This window comes from Dipodomys spectabilis, unplaced genomic scaffold (assembly GCF_019054845.1).
Source record: "Dipodomys spectabilis isolate Male_0828 unplaced genomic scaffold, ASM1905484v1 ptg000175l, whole genome shotgun sequence".
Taxonomy (NCBI): Eukaryota; Metazoa; Chordata; class Mammalia; order Rodentia; family Heteromyidae; genus Dipodomys; species Dipodomys spectabilis.
In genome coordinates this window covers 17846837-17872215 of record NW_024870852.1, presented here as the reverse complement: position 1 = coordinate 17872215, position 25379 = coordinate 17846837, and the positions used below count along the sequence as shown (strand labels likewise).

At 43.2% G+C, this 25379-nt stretch overlaps 1 protein-coding gene across 1 annotated transcript in view; it reads left to right on the top strand.

Moving 5' to 3' along the window:
• The window catches only part of Ptprt (protein tyrosine phosphatase receptor type T), a 702580-nt gene that overhangs the window by 438073 nt on the left and 239128 nt on the right, over positions 1 to 25379 (top strand). The window contains exon 9 of the mRNA XM_042694435.1: positions 24164 to 24365. Within this exon, the coding sequence (XP_042550369.1) occupies positions 24164 to 24365 (202 nt within the window). The remainder of the gene's footprint in view (positions 1 to 24163; positions 24366 to 25379) is intronic.

Below are 25379 nucleotides of genomic sequence, written 5' to 3'. Positions count from 1 at the left end.
TCTTGCTCATCTCCCACCAGTTCCGGAGGCACAGAAGCTCTGAATGCTTTTTGCCCTCCCAGGCTTTGTGACTGGGCCTCTTTCCTCAGCTTATGCCTTCCATCTGGAATCCTCTGCCTTCGTCTACCCAGATGCTGACTACCCACTTCATTCCCTGAGCAATGGTAACATCTGCACAGCAATGAACTCTGGGCTTTTGACCATGGCACCTCATGAGGTTTCTCTTTCAGAAAGGGTTATTGGAAGGGTGAGGAGGTTTCGGGGGTAAAGACCAAGGTGAAGGTGGGAATTTCTTTACAGAGAGACCACCATGTTTGTGGCCAGGATCACCTTGGCCTGTCTGGAACAGACAGGCAATCACACTTCCTGGTGCACGGAATGGAGCCAAAGACAAATCAACATAATGAATCCATTGATCACTGTCATCAGATGCAGCCAGCTATGGTCCAGAGAGGATGTATTTTTTTTTTTTTGCAGGAAAGTTCTTATAAGGAGATTATTTCTTAATAGGAGGCTCGTAAGAGTGTGGTGAGAGTCCATTAGTGAGAGAGGATTCTTTCCTGATGACGTTCCTGAGACAGTTTTGCACTGAATCAACTTTAAAATGTCTCTTTCCATGCTTGGAATTTTTAGGCTTGTAATCTCTTCCTTGTGGGGTGGGAGCCTGCCTTCAACAAGCTTGTTTCTTTTCCCACTGATCCCAGTTTTCTGCTGAACCCAGAGATGCAATTTCCCCCACCCATTGTGATAAGCTTTCTGCAGTTGGTGAATTTCAACCTTCCAATTTTGCATCTATTTTAATTGGTATGGTTTTCCTATTTTTTTGACCCCAAGGAATTTTGTTATCTTTAAACCATCACATGCTACTTTATTTATTGGTGGTGTTTAATTCTAATCATTTGTATTTTGAAAGCAAGTGGGAAAAATAATGGACTAAGTGGTTATAATGCTTATTTTTTGCTTCTGATTTTAATGGCCATCCTCACTCATTCACCAATGAAAATGAACTTGACTGTTCCTCTGCATACCTTCACTTGAACACCCTTCATCTACCTCCTCTTTATCTGTCTGTAAACCAATCCTCTCTCTCTCTCTATCTCTCTGTTTCTCTCTCTCTCTCTCTCTCTCTACCTACCTACCTACCTACCTGTTTACCTATATCCTGGTCCACTTGCTACCACAGTTGGAGTAATTTCTAAAGAACAGAAATATATCCCCCATAGCTCTAGGAAGCAGTTAGATGTCTGTTGGAGGCTCTGTTTTTATTCCAACATGGGATTTTGTCCTTCCATGGTAAAAGGCAGAAGGGCAAAAATAAACCTAAGCTAGTTCATTCCAAGTCCTTTATAAGTAGTGATAGCTTTGTAAGAATGGAGCCCTCAAAACTTAGTCACTTCCTAACAGACCCCACGACAATGGGGTGGGGTTGCAGCATAAACTACAAGAGACATATTCAAAGCAATACACCAGCTCTGGTCACCATGAGGGTGGAAAGGGACTGTGTCTCACCCTTCACTCCATCTTTTGGTACGTTGTTGGGACTCAGTGAATGATTTTAGGATAGAATACATCTTTCATGCATTTATTAGAGAAAATCTTCTTTTTTTCTTTGTGGATTACAAATCTGTTGCTTTTTCTTCAGAAACTGATACACAGTTGTGTCTGGTACATATGAAGTCATTTGGAGTGACTTGTGTGCTATATGCCTTAGGTTAATTACATTGGTAAAATTTTAGTTTTAAGAACCCTTTAATTTCTTGAATAAATACCCTTTGTAATAAGTGTACACAATTATTCTTTTAGATCTGTTATGCTGGTCTATAGTTTGTTTATTAGGTTGGTTTTTTTTTTTTGGTTCCAATTCTGCTTTCTGTGCCAGACTGTGGTGTTTCTCACTTTCTGTAGGAGGTTTACAACAATGAGATCAGCCCCCCCCCCAAAAAAAAGATGACAGCCCATTCACCATGCAGGAAACCCCTAACCCAGCAAAACTTGCGATTATCATATTAAGTTCTCTTTACTGTTTAGAGAAGACTCTAACTAGCTGATTTAAGCTTGCCTTTATTCAATTTCTTTTGAAGCTGAGTCTGTTTTCTCCCTATTCGTGGCAGTTCCTGCTGGTTGATCCTTTCTTCCTGTGTACTCATCCTTCTTATTGATTTGTGAGAACTTTTTCTGTGTTCAGGCTATTGACTTCTCTCCCATATATATTTATGTATTTTCTATTTTCTTGTCTCCCTTTTAGTATTATTTGATGGTAGCTTTCAACATTATTAAACCATGATTCAAACTCTATTGCTTGGTGTTTTAAAGCACATTTTCTTCATTGACTTGCCAGTTTGGAATTTCAGACTAGAGAACAAACACTAGCCTCCTTTATCTACTTCCAATTACTTTTGTAATTTTTATTTTGCGCTTGCTGGCTCGATTGGATGTGTTTACTCGTTGTTCACAAACCCTCTCGAACTTCTCCTTGAGCCTCAGAGTACTCTAGACCTGCCTCTGCAGAGTTCATCAGAGAAAATAACCTGGTGCTGAGAGAACGAGGGGGTGGGGCCATGGAGGTGATGATGCTGTTACCCTGAAAGGTAGGATTTATCTTGGGGCTACACAGTGGTGAATTACATAGCCCTTTTTGTCTGAATGTCACCACATTCTTATTCAGATGTAAAGGAGGGTAAGTTAAAGCAAGAGAGGTCTCTAGAATGCCAAAAGCATGAGCTGGCAAGTACCGACTCTACTTCTTTGGCCTATTGGTTTTCCTTTCTCCCCTGTCCCCTAGGAGAAAAGCAGCTCCCACACAGGGCTATCAGACTACCACTCCACCATTCTCTGGCTTCAGTTCAGACTTTTCCTTGGGTTCTGCATGATTCATGTTATAATACTCAGTGGCTGTCATACCTGGTTCAGGTCTTCCTGGTGACCATTGGTTTCCTCAGACCTTGTGAATGGTGGGATGATACAGGAGAGAGTAAGTGCTAAACATAGAATCCTTAATCCTTGTGTGTGGAAGAGCAGCTTTCTGGCTTTGGAACTCTCATAAGTTTTCCTCTCTTCCCTACACGTGAGCCACACTATTCTGGCTACCTCACAGTGTTATGGTTAGAGTCAAGTCAGTTTATTACTTTGCAAATGACAAAAGGTCTATGCATATGCCTGTAACTTCTGTTATTGCTACTGCAAATGAATAGTGGTGTTAACAGGTTCATTGAAAGTCTAAGGTTCCTGCCATTGGGTAGTGTTTCCATCAAGGATTTTGGAGGCAGGTCACTTGGGGATATGGCGATCGAAACAGAGTGAATTCTATTCCCTCTGAGCATTCCATCATTGTCATGACCCTGTTAGTTTGCAAATAACAATGTAAATATTTAGGAATCCTAAGCTCCTGTATGAAAACCAGATTTGAAAATGAATATCTGTGAGTTGAGAGCTCTGTATGTCCTCAAAATCCTTCCTGAAGCAACACCTGTGAGCCAGTAGCTCTCTAGACAGAAGTCCAAGTCTAGCAGGGCCAGGTGGTATGCTACCAGCTCTGTAACTCACCCTCTCTGCCCCTGCCTTCTCAGTAATAAGATATAAAGGACAATATTACTCACTTAGTGTTTACTCTGTAAATTAACCAATGCAGTATATACTGGGGAGCCTAGCACAGCGCCAGGCACATGGTAGCTGTTAAATCAAATGTAAACATCTTTTATATTCCTCATTCAGCTGAGATCACTGTCATTTTCCTTCTTCTCAAAATGCAGCAGAAGTCTCAGTGCTTATTTATATTTCATTTGGATGTTACCTTAGTCCATATGAGCTGCTAGAACAATGAGCCATAAACTGGGTTGCTTATAAATAAACAGAAATTTATTTATCCACTTTCTAGATGTTGAAAAGTCTAAGGTAAATGAGCCAACACATTCAGTGTCTTCTGAGGTCCCAGTTCCTCATAGATGGCACTTTGTTATGTCAACAGATGGTAAAACGTTCAAGGAGACGAAGCAGTGGAAGGCATGAGACTGATTCACAAGGCTTAGATACCAAAGCACAAAGAGATTGTTGATGAGTGGTGGTGGTTGCTTGTTTCAGGAGTACAGAAGCAACAGCAAAACTTCACAGGATCTACAGGATACAGTGTAGGTGTTTTACTCTTGAGATCAATGGAAACCCATCAGAGAACTTCAGTGTTTTAAAAATAGTATGGATAGCTGGGCACCTGTGGTTCATGCCTGTAATCCTAGCTACTCAAGAGGCTGAGATGTGAAGATCACAGCTCAAATATATCCCAGACAGGAACGTCTCCAATTAAACACAAAAAAGTCAGAAGTAGAGCTGTGACTAGCTTTGAGCAAAAAAGCTCAGGCCCTGAGTCCAAGCCTCAGGACTGGCACAAACACACAGAAACATAAAATAATAAGGACAGGTTACAGTTATGATGTGCTTAATGCATCAAGGTCCTGTTTTAAGATCTTGATATGTTATATGAATTATCACTCAGTCAGATCATAAGATTAGAACACCATGGTCCCACTTAACAGATGAAGAATTTGAGGTATTGAGAAGCTAAGCTCCTGGCCCAAAGTCTCCCAGCTCACATCCTCAGTCACTGCTGGAAGCTGCATTTGAGAAAGGGGTATTGTTATTCTTCATATAGCAGAATAAAACTCAGCCCATCTGCTGATGGAAATGCTTGTCCATATGTCATAGGCATGACTTGGTGGTACAGCATGGTATGTCTGACTCTTTGTGAAGCTCTAGGGGAAGGCTTGACGCCGGCTGTGGGTACTGGCCCCTGTCACTGGCCCTTATCTGGAGCTGGTGCCTGAGGATTCTGACAAAGCCGAGTAGCCCTTATCAGCCCACACAGCTGCTTCCTGGGCTGTTTCCCTCAGGGAGCTACAGAGCAGTGAAATGAAGGATGGATGTTCATTCAGTTCCACTTTCCAGAGAAGCGGTGCTGCTGTGGGCAATACCAGGTGCCTACATGAATTAACCTGCATGAGAGGTGAATCCATGGCTCCCAGCAAAGTGGACAGGACTTGGGATGGGGAAAGTATGTACCATGAGAAAAAGAAGGGAGGAGGCTTACAGGCAGTCACTGAGTGAAGAGAGCTAATCCCTTGGGGCTGTTGGCTGAGAGAAGAGCAAGGAAAAGATTGAAGATGCAAATGAGTTGATTATTTAGGAGCAATATTCTCATTAGGGAAATGCACTGTCTAAGAAACGGAAGTCCCTCAAAATAGCTCAGATTGACTTTCCAGAAAATCCTGGACAGTGCATGAAAAGGATTTGACACTGCAGATAAGTCATTGGAAAAATCCAGTGCACAGGTTTTCCCCTGTCTTTCTCTCCCTGATTGTTTCTGTTCCTTACTTCCTCTGTCCACCTGCCCCATCTTACTCCCTGACCACTGCCTTTGCACTTTGTTTGGATGTTAGCCAACAGCCACCAGCCTTTGGTTTGCAATGGGACTCAGTCTGATCCTTAACTTTCTCTGGGCATTTGAGATCTAAGACTTCTTTTACCATATACACAGTGTCCTCTTAACAAGTGGACATACCCATGTGAAAATGGGTCTATGGTACCACTGACTGTGTTGGTTAATATGGCAACCATGGCTCAGGGAGTGGGGAAGGTAGTTTTCATCAGATAAGTTCAGGGTGGAGAAAGCATAAAACCTCTTCAGGAACACCCTATTCAGAGACAAGTAGTGTATCCATTTTCTCAGGGTCCCATTTGTTGTTGGTTCTTGAATTGTCCCTTCTTTAGAGGTAAAATAAGGGATAGTGGGAGAAAAACAAAATAACAATGTTTGACAAAAAATGTACTCATTATGTTACTCATGTAACTGTAACCCCACTGTACAGCATCTTTACAATAAAATAAAATGAAAAATCTGGGTCCACAGAGTGTTTGTCACTGGAAGACAGGCTCTGAGAGGCAGGGTCTCCACTCCCCACTGAGCCCCAGAGTTGAACCATCTCAGTTTGACTCAGTAAGACAGTGATCTGAGAAGCTAGATCAGGTCTCCTTGGGAGTACTTCTGTATTTATATTCAGAGAACCTCAAAGAATATTCCAAGTGGTATTCATTTAGCAAATGTTTTTCATGAAAATTTTGATAAATTTCTATGAAGGAGCCTTCATCTAAATCAATGGCATCATTCTATCTTCCTCCTACATGGAAAAACACCTAGTGCTTTTTAGTTGCACACTTTCAATATGCAGAAGAGCCTCCTGGATGCTTTCTTCATGGATGAGGGGATTTTTGAGCTCTGGATGTTGGCAAAAGAGGCCCACACAAAGACTATTGTCCTAACAGTCTTTGTCTCAAATGCTTTGCTGGACCCATTCTGGAAGAACAAAATCTCAAAGTCAGGGACAGGGACGGGGCCGTGGGGTGGAGGTCTGGGTGGAAGCCCAGATGGTAAATCTTAGAAGTAAAACCTAACAGAGAACTGGGAACTTTCTCCACAACAGAGCACTGCCTGTGACAGTCTTTGACATCTGCAAGCGCCCCACATTGCTGAGATTCAATATGGAATGCCCATGCTGGGAGAGCAACTATCATCTTTTTAGAACCTCCTCACAACCCAGCATGCATGTTTATTTTCTCTGCTGAGAGCATCATCACCCCTAGTCTCCCTACAACACCCAAAGGGGCCCTTGAGGGGAGCCATATGTGAGGTTGATAAGCCAGGCAACTGGGCCAGGAGGCAGGGACTTATTAGAGGTATACCAGGAAGTCTGGCCTGCCCTGGTAGTTACCTTTAGCAGAATCAGTGATCATCAATGACAGAGTTCAGCCCTTCCAGCCAGTTTTCACTATGACATCTGTTTCAGTGGTCATAGCTCCTGGCCTATAGCAACGCTTTCTACCTAGAACAGATGCCTGAGCCTTTCAAGGACTCTCAGAAGTCCTCGTGTCTTACCCTTTAAACTCCAACTCCCACTCTGTTCTCCCAGAAAGATCTTCTCTTAAATATCCTCTTAGCTACCTCCCTCACTTCCATAAAGTTCTTCTTCATGCTTTAGTTTGTTGATGAGATATGTTTAATATTGTACTTTGCATTGTTTTCCCAGCCCCTCCGCTCCGCTGTGTGCTTTCCTTTCTTTTTGCTTCCTTGCGCAGTTGTCATCGGCTGACAGACCCAGGGGTGACATGTTTATGATATTTATTATAATAGCACTCCCTCTTCTCACCACCCTGTCAGATAGAAGTTAAACCACAGGAGGGCAAGGATGGTTCACAAGCCAATCAAGGTCCCTAAATTGTAGCTTGTTTAGATTGCTGCTAAGTAAATATTGGCTGAATCCAGTGAAATGAGTCTCAGATACTAAAAAAAAAAAATGAGTCCCAAATACTTGAAGATGTTCTCTGCTGTTATAAATTAATCTCTGAGATCCCAAGCATTTCCAAGGATTCCTATACACACTGACATGTGCCAGTGTGTATTAGAACTGATGGTGGAACTGATTCTTGTTGAAGGTGAGCCAGGGACTCAGCCTCCTGCCCTAAACTGGGGCCTGCACAGCCCAGGGTCAAGTCTGTACTGCTAAGTCATTCATAATTTAAAAGTTCTTCCTTTCCTTTCCCTTGGGTCTTTAGTGGTACCATTCAAAACAACTCCTACCTATTCTAAATCCCCTCCTAAAAACTAGCTATATTGAGATTCTGTCTGTAAACAAACACAAGAATATAAGATGTGCACGTTGCTGTGAGGCAAGGTGGAAAAGAACAGAAGCAAAATCCCGAGTTCATCTTCTCTTTTGGTTTGTAGTTTGGTTTCCCTCTACAGCCAAGTGCCTAATGAGGTGTGGCCCTGGGGAGCCAGACAATCAGTTCAATCTGTTCACATTGTGAGTTCACTCTGCAATCCTCAGCAGCCCAGGATACCAAGCTTGTACAACAAGTTCTGCTCACATGTGCTGTGCAGCATTGGAATGGCAGGAGACACAGAGCGCAGAAGCCTGCCTTGTCTGGCATAGGGGCATGTGTGTTCTGATGGTACTATCTAGGCACAGAATTGCAGGATGAGAGGGACACAGGTTCCTGACACCAGAGGTACTCTGGAAAACTCCCAGGGGACCCCTGGTGTTGTCTAAAGGGGTAGGTGTCACTTAGGTAAGACAGAAAGAACTAGCCAGAGATGATCAAGTCATTGATGGCAATGTTGGGGCTCCCTACTTCTGGGCAGAAATGGATTCTACTGTCCACTGGGGAGAGAAAGGCAGGATGAAAAGAGCAGCAGGTACCCAAATCTCTCAGGAGGTGGAGTATCCACAAAGTGCACAGGCTTTTAAAGGGGGAAAGAGAATCACTTAGCTCCCTGAAACATTCCAATGCTGGGGGAGAAGGAGAATTTTAGGGGTGGCACAGAGATAACAAGTCTGGGCTTATTCTGTCCATGGACATCTATGAGAGAAGGACAATCCTGGCTAGGGTGCCAGGGGACCTGGGCTGCCCCATAAATATCCATTTGGTCCTTTGGAGTCAATTGGATAAAAGAGGAAAGGCATAGAAACTCTGGTCCTCAAGTCCTGACTGAGGCATGGCCATGCTTGAAGGACAGAGCCTGGTCTCATCTGTAAGAGCTTGGGAAATCTCCAAAGGATGATGGAGAATATGGGCAGATAGCACACACCCCTGACAGTTGCGTGCCTGTCAGAAGGGGCCCCTAACTCAAAGCAGAAGGGAATGTACTAAGAAAGTATTCTGCAATTATATGACTCTGGTATTAGCCCTGTGGCACACTCAGCACACTGGTGCTTTCCCATAAGAGTTCTATCCTTTAGTCCCCACGTGAATGCTCATGCCACAGGCAGGCACTAGATCAAGGGTGCTCACTGTTGACTGTGCATTCTTAGTGCTGGCCACCATCGTGTTCCCCCCATAGGGGAAATAGTGTTGGTTTGTGATAATAGTGGGGTTAGAAAGTAAAAAACATCTCCCTCTTCTTATGCAGGTACATCATATAATGAAGCAGATGAATGCTATGCAGAAGTGTTTACAGGCCATATTCTACTACCCACCTATAGAGTTGATCTGCAGTAATGCAGTTCTGCATAAAGGCTCTACACAGCTACACTGCTATGCACAGACATCCAAGTAAATATGCACAGCTGTCTGAATATATACAACTAAGTAGAATATCCCAGGAGCTAAAATTCATAGAGCTGAATAATGAAAACAAGGTGAATAGACTCTTTAGACCTGATTGTAAAAAAAAGAGAGAAAAAGTGTTGAAAGACCCTGGTCTAGACCCTCACTGTGTGGCCAACAGCTACACATGGCTCCCAAGAACTGGCAGTGTGTGGTGTGACTGTGAGCCCAGTAAAGATGTACAGGGAGTATAAATCGCTCACCAATTGCAAATACTCAGCAGGAAAAACTATGTAAAATATCTCCTTAATAATTCTGTGTTTATTATGTGCTGGAATAATAACATTGTGGCTATCTTGGGTTAAATAAATTTCTCAAATTAATTCCATGTGCTTCTCTCTCTCTCTCTCTTTCTCTCTCTCTCTCTCTCTCTCTCTCTCACACACACACACACACACACATACACATACACACACACACACACACACACAAGAGGCAAGAGGCTCATGCTCTCTAATGGCAGGGTTACTCTGCAGGACAATCTATCTGCTCAAAGTGGGGTGTTAGGATGATCCTCTCTGAGCATCCATTTTCTTACTTCGGTCTCCTTTGAGGACTATGGAAACAGAGAAGCTGTGATGTTCTACAAAGGACCCTGGTTTGGCCTGGGGCCACTGCAGAATAGAAAGGTCTGGGTCCCTCCCCCCAAACCCACTTGCTCAGCAATGACAGTTCCATAAATAGCAACGGCACCTGCTGTGTGTCTACTTCTAGGAAACTACTGCAGGGGCAAAGTTAGAAAAAGAGACCTTGTAATTAAGACCGGAAAGCTAGAGAGAAATGTTAGATGAATGATCATTTTAACCAAGAAAAGAAGAAAAACACTCTAGTTTTTTTAGGGAAAGAGGAAATTTATCTCCCCACCTCACCCCCCCCCCCAAATAGGCTTTTACCAAACTGTCCCCTGATAAATGAGGACTGATAGACATCTCACAAATGCTGCCCTGCTGGGTAGAATTGATGCTTGATTCTTAAATAAACCCACCCCTTTATTCCTTTCCTAATGCCTAATGTACTAAGGGAGAAAATCAATTCTATTTTAATTTCATGAGGAAAAAGGCTCAATGAAAGAAAAATGCAATAGAGTAAAACCTCAGTGTGCAGCCCTCTACCAACCCAAAATGTGTGATTATGTAATCAATGGATTTCTCCTTAGAAGGCCTCTCTGATCTGCCCTCCTGCCTTTGCCTCTGACAAGGAGTCCAGAAACTCCACATTTGTCAGAGAAGACCCCCTGGGGTACTTGGAAAATTCAATCTAGCTTCAAGTCCTCTAATTTTCCCCTCTCTACAAGTCTTTTCCATCCTGATTCCCTTAATTTTGACGTCTTTGTCTCCAACCTAACTGGACAAGGCTTCTCTCCATCTATCTGGTATATTCTTAGTCTAGGATCCTTCAGGGTAGTTTCTATTCTCCCAGGCCCAGGAAGCATGACAGTCTGCTCTTCATGAAGAAAGAAGTATATAGTGTTAAGTAGGTAGATTCTACGTTCACATTGCCTGGATTCCAGTCCTAGTTTTTTTGTTTGTTTGTTTTGCATCTTATTAGAGATTAGAACTCTGGAAAAAATACTTTCTCTATGTCTTAGTTCTTTAGCTCATCTCAAAAGTAGAAATATAGTCATAATCTCAGAAACCTGAGGAGATTGACTGAATTGTATTTGGAAAACACTTAGAATGGTAAGAATTGTTCACTTGTATTGTTACAGTAGAGATGTCCCTCACATGATGATTTTGGTGGTTTCACTTAGTGGTTTTTGACTAATGTACAATGGTGCAAAAGAACACCCGAGGAACCACTCTGGGTTTTTCTGTGATTTTTTTTTTTTTTTTTTTTGGATCCGGTCGTGGGCCTGAACTCTGGGCCTGAGCGCTGTCCCTCAGCTCTTCAGCTCAAAGCTAGCGCTCTACCACTTGAGCCACAGCACCACTTCTGGCTTTTTTCTTTTTGCGTATGTGGTGCTGAGGAATCGAACCCAGGGCCTTAGGCATGCAAGGCAAGTGCTCTGCCACTGAGCCAACTTCCCAGCCCTGTGATTTTTTTTTTTTTTACTTTCAGTAGAGCATTCAACAAGTTACATGAGCAAATCGATGCTTTATTATAAAGTTGGCTGTGTTCCATGATGTCACCCAAATGTAGGCAAATGTGCTGAGCACATCTGAGCAAAGCCAAGCCATGAGATTTTAGTAGGCTAAGTATATTGAATGCATCTCAACTCATGATTTTGATTTCTTCAACTTACTGTGGGTTTATTACAATGTGACCCTGGTTATTAGGAAACAAGTAATTGCCACAAAGACCTGAGGAGCAGAGGATTAGGGCTTTAGCTTCTGACCTCGTGGCTCTATAATATTCAGATTTAGTCAATATAATGAGACTTAGCACCTGTTTCTGTGTGTTTTCTGTAATAAAAAAAAAACTTTCAACATGATTTTCGACGTTCAGAAATGTTGTAATGCTAGTATGGAGAATTTCTGTTTTCCCCCTCTTTTTTCATTGTTAAGGTGATGTACAGAGGGTGACAGTTACATAAGTAAGGTAATAAGTACATTTCTTGTCAGACTTGTTACCCCTTCCCCCATTGTTCTCCTACTTCCCCCACAACCCTCCCAAGTTGTGCAGATCGTTTCCAACCTATTGTCTTGTGAATATGGCTGTTGCATTGGTTTCCCCCTTGTCCTTTTCTACCACATACCCATGGATGCTGGCATCATGCAGAACCACAGTGTATGACTAGAACCATTAACACTGATGAATTCTATGAGCCAGATGACATTACAGAGTGCAGTCTTCTGCAAATCTAGGTGAACCCACTTGGTTTTTTTTTTTAACCAATGTATTTGTTCTAGTCCAGGATCAACCCAGGACCTATCGTACTTGATTGTTATTACTCCTTAGTCTCCTCCCATGTGGGACAGCTCCTCAGTCCTTCCTTTTTCCTGTGACCTTAGCCATATTGAAGAATACTTATCTTGCTTTAGTTTTTGCTGCCATCTTCTTGGATTAGTTGATATTATGCATTTTAGCAGACCCCTCCCCCCAAAATTATCCAACTTACTCAAGCTCTCTGCCCTTCCTGAAGCATTGTGTCAAGAGGGACCGGAGATCTGTATGTATTTCTCATGGTTTGTTGTCATTTTTACAAACCACTCCACATGGGAAAAGGAACAAAAGGACTGTCTCCTTTGTTAGCAGATTTACAGACTTGGACCCAAGAGAAGAGGAACTTCCCCAAGCCAGAGATGCCAGACAAGTGTGAACCTGTCCAGCAGGAGATGCTCTCTAAGACCCTCCTAGAGGAGGCACATTCAGAGAGACTCACCACCAAACCCTGGAGCCTGCCAATCGCTCTACCCTAGAATATGGTCAACTAGGTAGATCAAGAAGAAGGGAAGAATATAGAATGTAGGAAATTAACATCAACATGACCTCATTTGAAATTCCAACTGTACCACATCAGGATTTGTTACATGTTCATTATTTTGTCAGCACTTGGGTTTGAACTCAGAACCTTGTGCTTGCTAGGCAGGTGCTCTATCAGCCCTTTATTGACTTGGTCATGTTTGAGACAAGATCTTACTTTTTGCCTGATCATATTTATGCTTCCTATGTAGCAGGAATGACAGGCACCCAGCTACTGATTTGAGCAAAGGCCCTACAAAACTTTTGCCAGGGCTGGCCTGGAACTTCCATCTTTCCAACCTCAGCCTTTGGAGTAGGACCTACTCATTCCTAATGCTTGAGAGAAAGAAGGAATGAAAGAAAGAAGGAAGGAAGGAAGGAAGGAAGGAAGGAAGGAAAGAAGGCAGGAAGGCAGGAAGGAGATGAAAGGAAAGAAGGAAGGAAAGAAAGCAGGAAGGAAAGAAGCAAGGAAACAAGGAAAGAAAAAGATTAAAAGGAAGGAAAGAAAGAAAGAAGAAAGGAAAAAAGAAGGAAGGAAGGGAAGAAAGAAGGAATGAAAGAAAGAAAACGAAAGGAAAGAAAGAAAGAAGGAAGGAAGAAAAGAAAGAAGGAAGGAAGCAAGGAAAGAAAGAAAGATGAAAGGAAAGAAAGAAAGGAAGGAAGGAAAGAAAGAAAATTCAACAAACCTCGGTTCCTTCTCTGAGCCAGGCCAGGTGCTTGAGTCATTGCAGTAAAGTCAACAGCACCCTGGCTCTGTTCCCTATGAAGGGTCTCCGTAGGTCGCCTCTGCCAGCAAGCCAGGTGGTATGGCTTCAAGGGGTCCCCATGGCTACAGTCATGGGATCATTTGCTTTTTTCATATGCATGCCTAAAGCTGACTGGGAAAGACTTAGTCCTGCAGCTTAGCAATTTAACCAGGTTAAACTGAGCAAAACAGAAACCGCTGAGTGAGAAGTTGGAAGGCAAGCCACTTACATTCAGAAACCCAAGAAGTGTTGTTGGGCAGGCTAAAAAGCCATTGGGAATATCACTAGACACTCATTAAACAAGAAGGTTTCTGTGAAAATGACAAAAATCATAGCACCCCGGATACCCCAGCATGAGATTAAAAGCTGGAAGGAGGTTTAAGCTTCATATTATTAAGCTGCATTACGACAGTTTAGGAAGAAAGAGCTTAGAGCCAGCCAAGGTGGGGGCGGCCCTGTGAATGGGACTGGTTCTGTGTGAAGCTGTAGAAGTGTTCCTCCAGTGTAGGGAAGGGGAGGGGAAGAGGGAAGATGGACTTAGCCTCATGGTAAGTACTGGAGCTGCTGGTAGACAGAGCATCTATTGACAGGAATCCATAAATCCTGTCTAGAAGCTGATTTAGCAGAGAGAGAGGGAGCATTGTAAACATATATAGCTGTTGGCCTCATGCTCACCCAATTTGATTGCTCTCAGCTGGTGCTGTACTACCTGAGCCATGTCTCCAGCCTGGCTTTTTGCTGGTTACTAGGACACAGAATCTCTCTCAGATTTTTCTACCTGGGGTGGCTTCAAACTGTAATCCTCTAATCTCAGTCTCCTGAGTAGCTAGGATTATAGATATGTGGCACTGGTACCCAGCCTGGCTTAGTTTGGGTTGCTGGATGGTGAGTACTAGCAAACCTCAAATGGCTGGAATCTGAGCTAGCTAGCTTGCTGGCTGGCTTGCTTGCTTGCTTGCTTGCTTGCTTGCTTGCTTGCTTGCTTGCTTGCTTGCTTGCTTGCTTGCTTCCTTCCTTCCTTCCCTTCATCTTCTTTCTCTTTTTCTTTTGTATTGTTTGACCTTAGACTCACTAGGAAATGTGCTCAAGTCAGGGAATCAGTTGGATTTAGCAAAACCTAAGCTGGCCCCAGCCTACTCCCACTGCAGCCTCACCTCTGGTTGGTGGTGACCACATAGACAAGAACCAGCATCTCACAGTACTGCGGCAGGACTGTCTTCGTGTCTACTGTGGCCTGTATGGGTCCCTGAGTTGGTCATGCTGAGAAAGGAGGGTGGCCAAGAACATCCCCCAGCCTAAGGCTGTGCCTCTGACCCCTGAGGCTTAGCTTTAGGGAGAGGAGAAGCCTGCCAGGCAGCCACTGGGCAAAGCCTTCCTTCCCTTGTGTGGTCTTTTCAGAATGCTTAGGCTGCTAGATTGCAGACCCAGCTTTGAACCCTCAGCACCTGGTAAGTGGTGAGTCTGGGTTTCAGCACAGGTGGTGTACAGTTAAGCTCCAGTAATTGCCCCCAGCCAGGCTGTGACACGAGCTCTCCCCTCCTATGGCAGCAAGATGAAAAGATGAGGCCAGTAATGATGGTTTCAGGTCACCCCAGTGGTTTCTGGCATAGAAGCCCCTTGCCCTCCAGGCCTTATGGACTCCATGCGTTGGCTTGATTTTATTCCTGCTTTGACAGAGGCCTCATCCTTCTCCATCCAAGATGGCAGCTGTCAGGTTCACCCCGTCTCCTCCCACCCCAACCCCAACCTAGATCCTTTTCAGCATCTGATTTACCCCAAGCCTTTGTTGTCATTTGCCTTTCAGAAAGCCAAACCCTCCCTCTGGTGATTTCAGTCTTCTGCCTCCCTCCCCCATGCCTGAGACTGGATTTCCCATCATTGAGTATGTATTTGCATCGCCTGTAGATCTTGCTAACCACAGATTCTGGATCTGACCTCACATTCGGATGCGCAAGCCAGGGATGGTTTCACAAATTTGTCTCTTTTCAAGGTCCTTGGTGCTCTCTTGTCTGTGGGCCAGACTCTTTTAAAACCATAGCTATGAATCTGTGCCATCCCTTTCTCTTAATTGTTCCACGGTATCCTCAGGGTAAAATCTATGCACTTGTATAGTCCTATAAAGTCTTCCAGGAGCTGACCCCAGCAGGAATGCCATATACAGTTGCATAGTTTGTGCGCTGCACAAATTCACACCATCCAGGGAAGGAAATCTATTAAGTGCTGGGCTGTGCCTAGAAGGAAGAATCTGACTAGGCACTAAAAAAAGTCATTATCTTGTCTCCTCACAAAGGTACCCTCTGCTCATTGACATGCAAGAGTCTGAGATTTGGAGGTAGGAGACTGATGGATGCCTTTTTCTCATTTGCACAAAAGCATTTCATAAGTCAGTAGTGATTCTCCCCATCCTCCTCTTCCTTCACACTCCAGTGTTGTACCACTCCTTCCTGTCCCCTTTTTACCCAGTAAACACCTTTGCGGAAAGCTTCCTGGCCCAGAGACTCAAATCACTTTTCTTTGCTATCAGCTTCCAAGAACCACCTTTCCTTCCTTCATTAGTGATTATCAACTTTTCTCCATGCGGCTGAGAATCCAGTCTAGGGCCCCATACATGTTAAGCAAATTGTCTACCACTGAGCTACATCCCAGCCCCAAACAGCAACCAAATGCACCTTTGCCCAGGCTCTCAGTGGTTGTAACTACCTTGCTGTCTGGACTGAGTTTCTGCAGGCTGCCCAGTGCTTAGCACCTGCCAAGTACACACACAAAAGCTCAGTGAGTATTTGTAATTCTGCAGTCTCAAAGACTTACATAGGTGCCAGATCTCAGCCTGCCAATTTCTGTTGTTTCTTAAACACTTTATTCTGAAATAATTTTACATTTATGGAGCAGTTGCAAAAAAAAAACCCAACAATACAGACAGTTCTATACTGTATGCAAACTTCCCCTCATAGTAACAACTTCTGTAGCCTGGTGTATCTTTCAAAATGAAACGTTCCCAACAGGGCATTCCATTGACTAAGCTCAGACTTATTTTGTAATTTCTCCCCATTTCTCTACAACCTTTTGTTTTTCTTTTCCAAGTTCCCACCATACCAAATGGGAGGAGTTGTCATGTCTCCTGTTTGTTCCTTTAGTGTCCATTTCTCGACCTCTTGTCTTTCTGATGTTTTACTGCAAGAAAACAGAGAAGTCACATTTTGAGAGGTCGAATCAGGAGTCTTTATTAAAAGGCAGACTTCTGTCTCAAAGACCAGCAGCCAGCAAAAACACTTAGCACTGTTAGGAAACTGAGCCATGAAAGCCAGAGAGGAAAGTACAAAAACAATACCAACAAACCAATTCAGCTCCAATGGAGAGCTGAAGTAGGATACCTTGATGACCAGAGAAGAGCCAGGAGAAAGGAGACAGGACATGACTGTGGAGACAGTTGGCATGGAGTAATGGTGCCTGAGCTGGTCCTAAATAGGGTCAGGTCAGGGGTAGAGTCACAGAAAACTTGAGTACCAAGTACTAGACTGACAGGTTGAGTAACCTATCATCCAAGACCCTGCCCCTTGCCTCCAGGGATTAGGGTATGCCCATCACTTGGGAGGTGGCGCGGGGGTGGGGGTGGGGAGGGGAAAGCTTTATCTTCCCCCACAATGAAGACAAGATGCCAGACCCTACCATCCACCAGGTGGCCAAGATGGTGCCAGCTAAACCTGATCTCCCCACTTCACTAAGACCCTGACACTGTGGAAATACTAGTTGGATTCAGGCTTGTTCTCTAGATGTTTCCCATTCATTATGGGAAGAAGATGAGAGGGCATGTTCCCTGGCATTCCTTCATATCTGGAGATTCATGGTCTATGCATGACATGTTTCTGATATTGCAAACCATGATCCCTTGTTTAAGGCATACTTGTCCGTTCAGTCTCTTGACTTCAAGCTGTTTTGTTTTGTTTTCTTTTCCCCCTGCCATGTGTCACTCAGTCCAACCCACATCTAGAAGGGGAGTCAGGCTTTCCCTCCAGAAAAGAAGATCTTCTAAGCATTTATGCAAGTCTCCTTTAGTTTCAGGCCTGATTTTGACATTCCTCATGGGCCCGTCTGCAACCCTGTCACTATGACCATCCAGCGTATCTGGTGTGGACTTTTTGGTTCCCTACCTTGTTCGCTTTTAGAAAGGCTTCCGTAGCACAAGCCGCCTCTCACAATTCCTCTGTGTTCTGAGTCCCTGCTTCACCATCCTTAGTCCTGGCTGTCCCTCAGAATGTCCTGGGTAGCTTTACAACTGTGTCTATACCCTATGCTCTGAGCTTTATGTATGATTGATTTATGTGGAGTAGACACTGGGCTCTGGGCCTTTTATTTTTAAAGGTCCCCTGAGCATTCTATATTCTTCCAGAGATCAGGACAATTGACCACGCCCAGAACTCGTGTAACTTTTCTGGGACAAGCTGTCTTTTTCCCTGTCTGTGGCAAAACAAATTTCTCCCAGACATGTCTTCCTCAAGAACTAGGCTCCCTGAAAAATCTATTAATGTTTGTGTTTGTTCTCCAAATCGGAAGCTGTGTGTTCTTCTGCCACCTCCCTCCCCAGAATCAGCACAGTGCCCAGCAGGTTATCAGGGTGCAAGAGCAAGTCAGCCTCAGCAGAAGCAAGAAGCAATAGCTGAGTATACACAGAAGCACAAGTCTCTGAGGGCTCTGGCTGGCTCCTAGTCCTAGCCACACCCAGAACCACACAGTATGCGTGACAGCCATAAACACTTTTCTGTTACACTTGTCCTCAGCAGTCTAGGACAAAGGACCACCATGCCCCAGAAGTTACGGGGATGTGTTCTGCAGACATCTGTACTCCCTGATGCTCTTTGGGAAGGACAGATTCCAGCTGTATTTTTAAACTTCCAGGAAGACAAAGAGCTCACACTGAGCTTTCTAGCCAGAGATCACCTTAAGTGGATCTCCTCCGGCACTATTTGCTTCTAAAGCCATCCAGATGGCAAAAACCATGTGTAGGAACCATTTCCCAGTGCATCTTGTGAGCTTAAAGATACAAAACTAACACTTTATCCAATGGCGAGTAATACTGGTCTATTTTAACTCTGTTCTATTGAGTCTCTGGTCTATTGAGACTCTGAGTATGAGCTGGAAGCCTTTGAAGAAAGGTAGAAGTAGAGGGATGGATAAACCCAAAGGTTTGACATGAAAACACAAGTGTAATAGCAAGAAGGAAAGATGCTAAGTTAGGAGGATGGTTCTGGAGCATCAAACTCTAGGTGACAGATTTAGACTCAGTTTCCACAATCATCACTGCTGCCATTACGGATTCACTCAACCTTAGATTTTTAGTTCTACTTAATCACCATCATGAGTGTATGTGAGACGATTGCCATCTGGCTATGTATAAATCTATAACTTGGAAGAATCATCCTAGTGTTCCTCCATTGGAATCAGCCTGTTGTGGATGATCTCCATTCAGGGGGCCTGCCAGGCCATCCTGGGTTTGTATCCCTGTCACACAGGGACTCTGATGTTCATGCACCAGCCAAGAGGCAGAGAGCTCCTGGTGCTCTTTCCTGGCAGACCTCCACCCCTACCCAGTGGTTCTGTCAGCCTGCTTTATCCGGGTCCACCTGATCACTGTGTCCTCGCTGAGCCTCAGTTTATCTCAGCTGAGGAATAAAAACAATCGTGAAAAATTAGCACCAGTTATTTTTAGGGTTCAATGAGATGACTTTTATTACATGAGTATCTCTCCATTGCCTGGAACATAGCATGCATGACAAGGTGGTGTTTTGGTCATGGCTGCATCTTCCGATGATAGGCTTGTGTGTGTGTGTGTGTGTGTGTGTGTGTGTCTGTCTGTCTGTCTGTCTGTGTGTGTGTGTGTGTGTGTGTGTGTGTGTGTGTATGTGTGTATGCCTATGAGTCTGTATTATGTGTAGGTACTAGGGTGTGTGTGTCTGTGTATGTGTGTGTGTGTGTGTGTCTGTGTGTGTGTGTGTGTGTGTGTGTGTGTATGCCTGTGAGTCTGTATTATGTGTAGGTACTAGGGCTTGAACTCAAGGCCTGGGCACTGTCTCTTAGCTTTCTCACTTAAGGTTGGTACTCTATCACTTGATTCACAGTCTGGCTTTTTGGTGGCTAACTAGAGATGAAAGTCTCATAGATTTTCCTGCCCAGACTGGCTTCAAACTTTGATCCTCAAGTCTCAGCCTCCTGAGTAGCTAGGATTACAAATGTGAACCACTAGTACCTGGCCCCACTTTCATTTTGTATATGTTATTCTAACAGGTCTCCCCTTTGCTCCATGCCCAGAGATTCATGTTGCATTATGCATGTAAGGCCACCGCGTCATCCCATCCCATTTTCCTTACCTTTCTTCTTCTTCCCCTCCCCAGCCTGATCCCCCACTAACTTCGTAAAACTTGCAAGTTAAATTTTTCAAAGACTGTTTCTGACAAAGCAGTGGGAATTAGATTTGGTGAGGCCCTTCATAAAAAATTGAAGACACGCTATATTAACATACATTGATTTATTCATAGTGTTTCATTACAAGCAAGTGAGGATCCTGTAATACCAGGAAAGGTTAGGAGAGCAGGGGAGAGCGGTATATTATATTGACAGCTCCGTGGAAATTGAGTCGCGTTTGGATTGAATTTGGAGCGTAGGAAAGGAGCTGGCTAGTAAATAAGGCATGAGTTTTACCTCCCAGTATCGGTATATCAATGTAATGCCATCAGCCCAGACAGGGGGACTGGGACCATATTGTGAGAGAATGCAGACAGTGGCACATCCTTTCCCACTGGTATGCCTGGGGTCAGGACCACAAGCACAACTCTGACCATCTTCCTTTTCCTGTTGCTAGGAAACCAGCATCCAACCACACTTGCCCTTCTTGCCCTCCATCTTGGTCCTTTCTCACCTCAGGCCATTGCTCTGATGGCTCTCTCTGCCCAGAACAGATGAGGGAAGAGGGCAGGGCGGGGAAGAGCAAGCTTTTTCTTCTGCTCTGACTACCATCCTTCATATATCCATTCTGTTCTATCCTAAGAGAAATACTGAGCTCTCTGACTTGGTTTGGCATTGCTCAGAAGATACTAACAGAAGCATTTGAAGCTGACTAGAATGCTGAGAAGAATTAAGGCTCTTAAGAAATAAGTTATTGGAAAGAGTAAGGGAGGTGTAGCCGATGATCGTTGTGTTTTCAAGCATTTTTACTTTGAGTAGCAAGTAGTGCTAAATTCTTCAAAGGATTGTGGGAAATGAGCCTGGGAGATTCAAGCAGCAGCAGCCCCCTCTCCTCTCTCGCCCAGTCTCTGGGAGACGTTAGCCAGAAAATAGTTAAGCATAGAGGGGTGGAGACCTGTCCACCCCTAGACCTTGCCTCTGATTCAGGCTGAGTCCATTAGCCTTTCTCCTCTTGCATTCACTATGCCCTGGGCCAGGTCTGGCATCTCTCCTTGTGTACATGGCACTAATCACAACATCACCACTGCTCAATACAGGAGAGGGAAATCACCCATTGGGCATCACCACTGGGAAGAACAAATTGTCTGTTTGGCTGTCCTTTAAGTATGAGGCATTTTTTACTAAGATGGCATAGAGCATCTATAGAGCTGGCTGTCCTGTCTCTAGAATAGGAGACATTTGAGCGCAGAATCTGATTTCTCCTTTGAGCCTCCCTGAAACACAGGGACTGGAATGCAGGAGTACGGGGAAAGAGCAAACTAGGGGATGGATGAATGTGTTCTCTTGCTAATGACCCATGTCCGCAGGTCAGGCAGTGTAGGATAGAGTAGCAAGCCCAGGCTTTGAAGTCCAGGCTTGCGTTTAGTCCAGTGTCGGGGATAGGTTATTGAATAAGTGCAGGAGTGGGCGATTTACAACCTACGTGACAACGTGGATTAATGTCACAAACAGAAAGTGAAAAGGAAGACAAGCAGGAGAGAGCACATGCTGTAGGATTCCATTTACATCATGTTCAAAAACAGGCAAAACTAGTCCGTGCCTTCAGAATGAAATAGAGGCGGTTTTTTTCTCAGGGAGGGAGAGAGGATGGGAAGGAGGTACAAGAGGCAAGTCTTGGGTCTCGGGGCGTTCTCTATCTTGATTACACAACTACTTTTGCAAAAGCCTGCATCTAGCTGGTGCTTCTCTGAATGTATCATTATTATTATTGTTGTTGTTGTTATTATTATTTGGTGCCAATTCTGTGGTGAACTCAAGGTTTGGATGCTGTTTGCTTTTTCACTCAAGGCTGGTGCTCTACCACTTGAGCCATAACTCTACTTCTGGCTTTTTTTTTTGGTGGTTTACTAGAGATAACAGTCTCAGACTTTTTGCCTGGGCTGGCTTCTAACCACAAACCTCAGAGCTCAGCATCCTAAGCAGCTTGGATTACAGGCATGAGCCATCTGTATTTGAATTAATGTTACACTTGAATAAAAACATTTTAATGTTCATTATAAACACAAAAATAATAGGAGAAACTTTCAGAATAACTTTACTCATAAAATTGGGACTTCAAGGTATCAACAGAGGATTTTGAAAGTATATTTTACTTTACCATTAGTCAAATGACTATTTGTGATCTGTTTTCTTAATTTATACAATTGAAATCTTTTGAATTAGAACTTTTCAGGTATATAACTAAAACCTAACACTAAAAGTAAATGTAATTCAGCAAAATGATTCAAGAAGAAAGTTTTATTTCCTGGATGAGATATAGTTTATTGTATATCAAATTTAAATATTTCCTTATAAAGCTTAATTCTCTAAAAAGAATATTTAAACTAACTTGAGAACTTCTTACCTCCCCCAAGACATCAAAATGTTGCAATATTGTATTAACTATCTTCTATGTGAATTTTGCCTTATTAAGCATCATGCTTATTTTATTAAGTTGTATGAAATCCAAATCCATGTTTTGGAAAAATAATAGTATTTCATTCTTAATGAATAAGAATTTCCTCTTAAAAAACCTAAAATATTTATGTTTTTATTGCCTGTTATGTCATTGCTTATCTGTTTGTTGAATTCATTCAATACATGAATCCATAAATTAAAGAAAATCTTTTTTTTTTTTTTGGTTGGTCATGGGGCTTGAACTCTGGGCCTGGGCACTGTCCCTCAGCTCTTCAGCTCAAGGTGAGCACTCCACCGCTTGAGCCACAGCACCATTGCTGGTTTTCTGCGTGGTTTATTGGAGATAAGAGTCTCACAGCCTTTCCTGTCTGGGCTGGCTTTGAACCGTGATCCTTAGATCTCAGCCTCTGGAATAGCTAGGATTACAGGTGTGAGCCACCGGCGCCCAGCAAAGAAAAACATTTTAAAGGAACAAAAGAAATAAGACAAACAGCAAAATCTCCTATCAGGGTTTAAGGATGTAGTTCAATGGTAAGAACACTTACTTACCATGCACAAGGCCCTGGGTTTGACCTAGCATTGTAAAGAAGGAAGGGAAGGAGGGAGGGAAGGAATAAAGGAGGGAAGGAAAAGGACAAGAAAGAAAAATTCCTAGAAATTTAAACTTTGTGGTATTCAAATTGTCATGCATGAAAGCAGTACCACACCAATAACAGTTAAATATTTTTATGGATGAGTAAGTATAAAACCTGAATGATACTTGAAAACTCTTATACCTTGACACTACCTTGAAACTACTGTGTCATAGTAAAAGACAAATGCATGGCATCACCCTGTAGAGACAGGTTGGTTATTACTGAACTCATAGGCTAAGTTATGGGAAATGTGGTCTTAGATTGTCACCTATCTGCAATAGATTAGAAAGCACAAAACTTGGCTTTCACCATAGGTTGGTAGTTAGAAAAGTGTTGCTTTAATACAAGTTGTTTCCAATTAAGTTTCAGTTTCTCCGTCAATAAAATGAGAATGACTATCCTGATTCTCCCACTTCACACATATCACCATCCTGCCCTGTACTGGGGCTTAAATTCAGAGCCAGGGCATTCTCCCTTAACTTTTTCCCTCAAGACTGGTGCTCTACCACATGAGCCAGGCCTCCACTTCTAGCTTTTTACTAGTTAATTGGAGATAAGAATCTCAAGACTTTCCTGCTCAGGCTGGCTTCACACTGTAGACTCCATCTAAGACTCCTGCATATCTAGGCATGAGCCACGTGCGCCTGGCATTACTCTCATCACTCTCTCTCTTTTAAATCAGTATGTCCTAATTGTACATAAGGGTTTCCTTGTGCTAGTGTCATAAAACATATAAAGTACTTTGGTCAAATTCACTTTTTTATTAGCCTCTTCTCCCCCTCCTCCTTTTATTAAAAAATTTTAGTGCATTTTCTTATTCGATGTTCATACATTCATAGAGTATTTTGCATGATCTGCATTTTAGCAAACCTACTACATAATTTATGTCAGGCTGCCACATTTGGACCCCTCTCTCCAGAGTGTGTTCGTGTGCCCCAAGTAGAGGAACCGCTGATTCAACTGAAGTTTGCTGTAAGGGTTAAATTCACAACAGATCTGTAAGACTTCAAATGAATAATAGAATGGGAACTATTTCGTTAAATAACTCACTGGTTGAAATGATAGTATTATGGATATATCGAATGTAATAAGATCTATTATTAAGATTAATTCACTTTCTTATTTTTAATGTGACTACTGGAACATTTGCGATGATCCCTGGGGCTCACATTTTGATTCTTGATGGGATGGGGTCACTGTGGTTGTTGGCAGTGGAATGCCCAGAGCTAGGCTCATCCGTAAGCTGGACAGTGGCAGCCTGCTCCATGACACTCACTGATTCAGCTCCCAAGCTACCTCTTCTTTCCTCCCCAGTGAGCCCTACCCAGCATTCATCATGGGGGTACTTAGGTGTTTGCTTGTTACCTTGTCCTGCAGATCAACTACAAGGCTGTGGGCTCACTGGACCCAACTGCTGACTTGACCAGCCAAAGGGGCAAAGTATTCAAACTCCGGAATGAAACCCACCACCTCTTTGTGGGTCTCTACCCAGGAACTACCTACTCCTTTACCATCAAGGCCAGCACAGCCAAGGGCTTTGGGCCTCCAGTCACCACTCGGATTGCCACCAAGATCTCAGGTATGACTTTGAGAATAAAAAGGAAGGAAGGCTGTCTCCCCTTACCCCAATCACCATCCATTCTGGAGTTGGATGAGAATAAAAGGAGGAGAGCCAACTGTCATTCATTTGTGAGGTAGTGGATCGATGCCAATGTCAGTGATTCAGTCCCTAGAGGGCTACTGCTGTGATCCCATGATGAAAATATAATCCATAAGCTTCCTAAAGTTCGAAAAACTAGATTCATTACATGGCAGCTTACCAAATAATTCTCCACAGGTTTCCATTAAGTAGTGTGAACACATCCACAGGAGAGAAAGAGAGAGAGAGAGACAGAGACAGAGAGACAGAGACAGAGTGACAGATACAAAGATGATAGCTAGATGATAGCTATCTATCTATCTAGTTAGCTAGCTAGCTAGTAGATAGATAGATGGATGGATAGATAGATAGATAGATAGATAGATAGATAGATAGATAGACAGACAGACAGTGGATACTTGGATAGATAGAAAACAAAATTGTTTTGTAAATTTCTTTTCTTTTGTCCAGTGCCAGGCACATCATAGGTTCTTCAAAAAATATCTGATGAATGAATGAATGAATGAAGACCATTCCGTAATGGTCCAAGATAACAAACTCCCTTTACTGATAGGGCTCTCTCTCATGGGGTGGCATCAGAACAGAATGATCTCTGAATGTTCCTTTCCCGCTTTCGGTTTTTAGAATATCTGTACAATTTTAGTTTCTAGGCACACACATTTTGCATGTGTTTTTGCAAGACTCATGATGTTTTCTGTAGCTTAATGTTTCCACTTATCCTTATCCCATAGGCATCTCCCATGTTGCTGCATTGCTTTCATTATAAAGTTCTGTCAAGTGAATGGACGTAATTTAATTAAATATTCCCCTGTGGTTGGATATATTTGGTACTTCCATGTTGCTTTTTTTTATAAAATAACACTTCAATAAACATGTTACAAACTAAAGTTTAAATCATTGATGGGGATTATAACTTTAGGATTAAATTCCAAA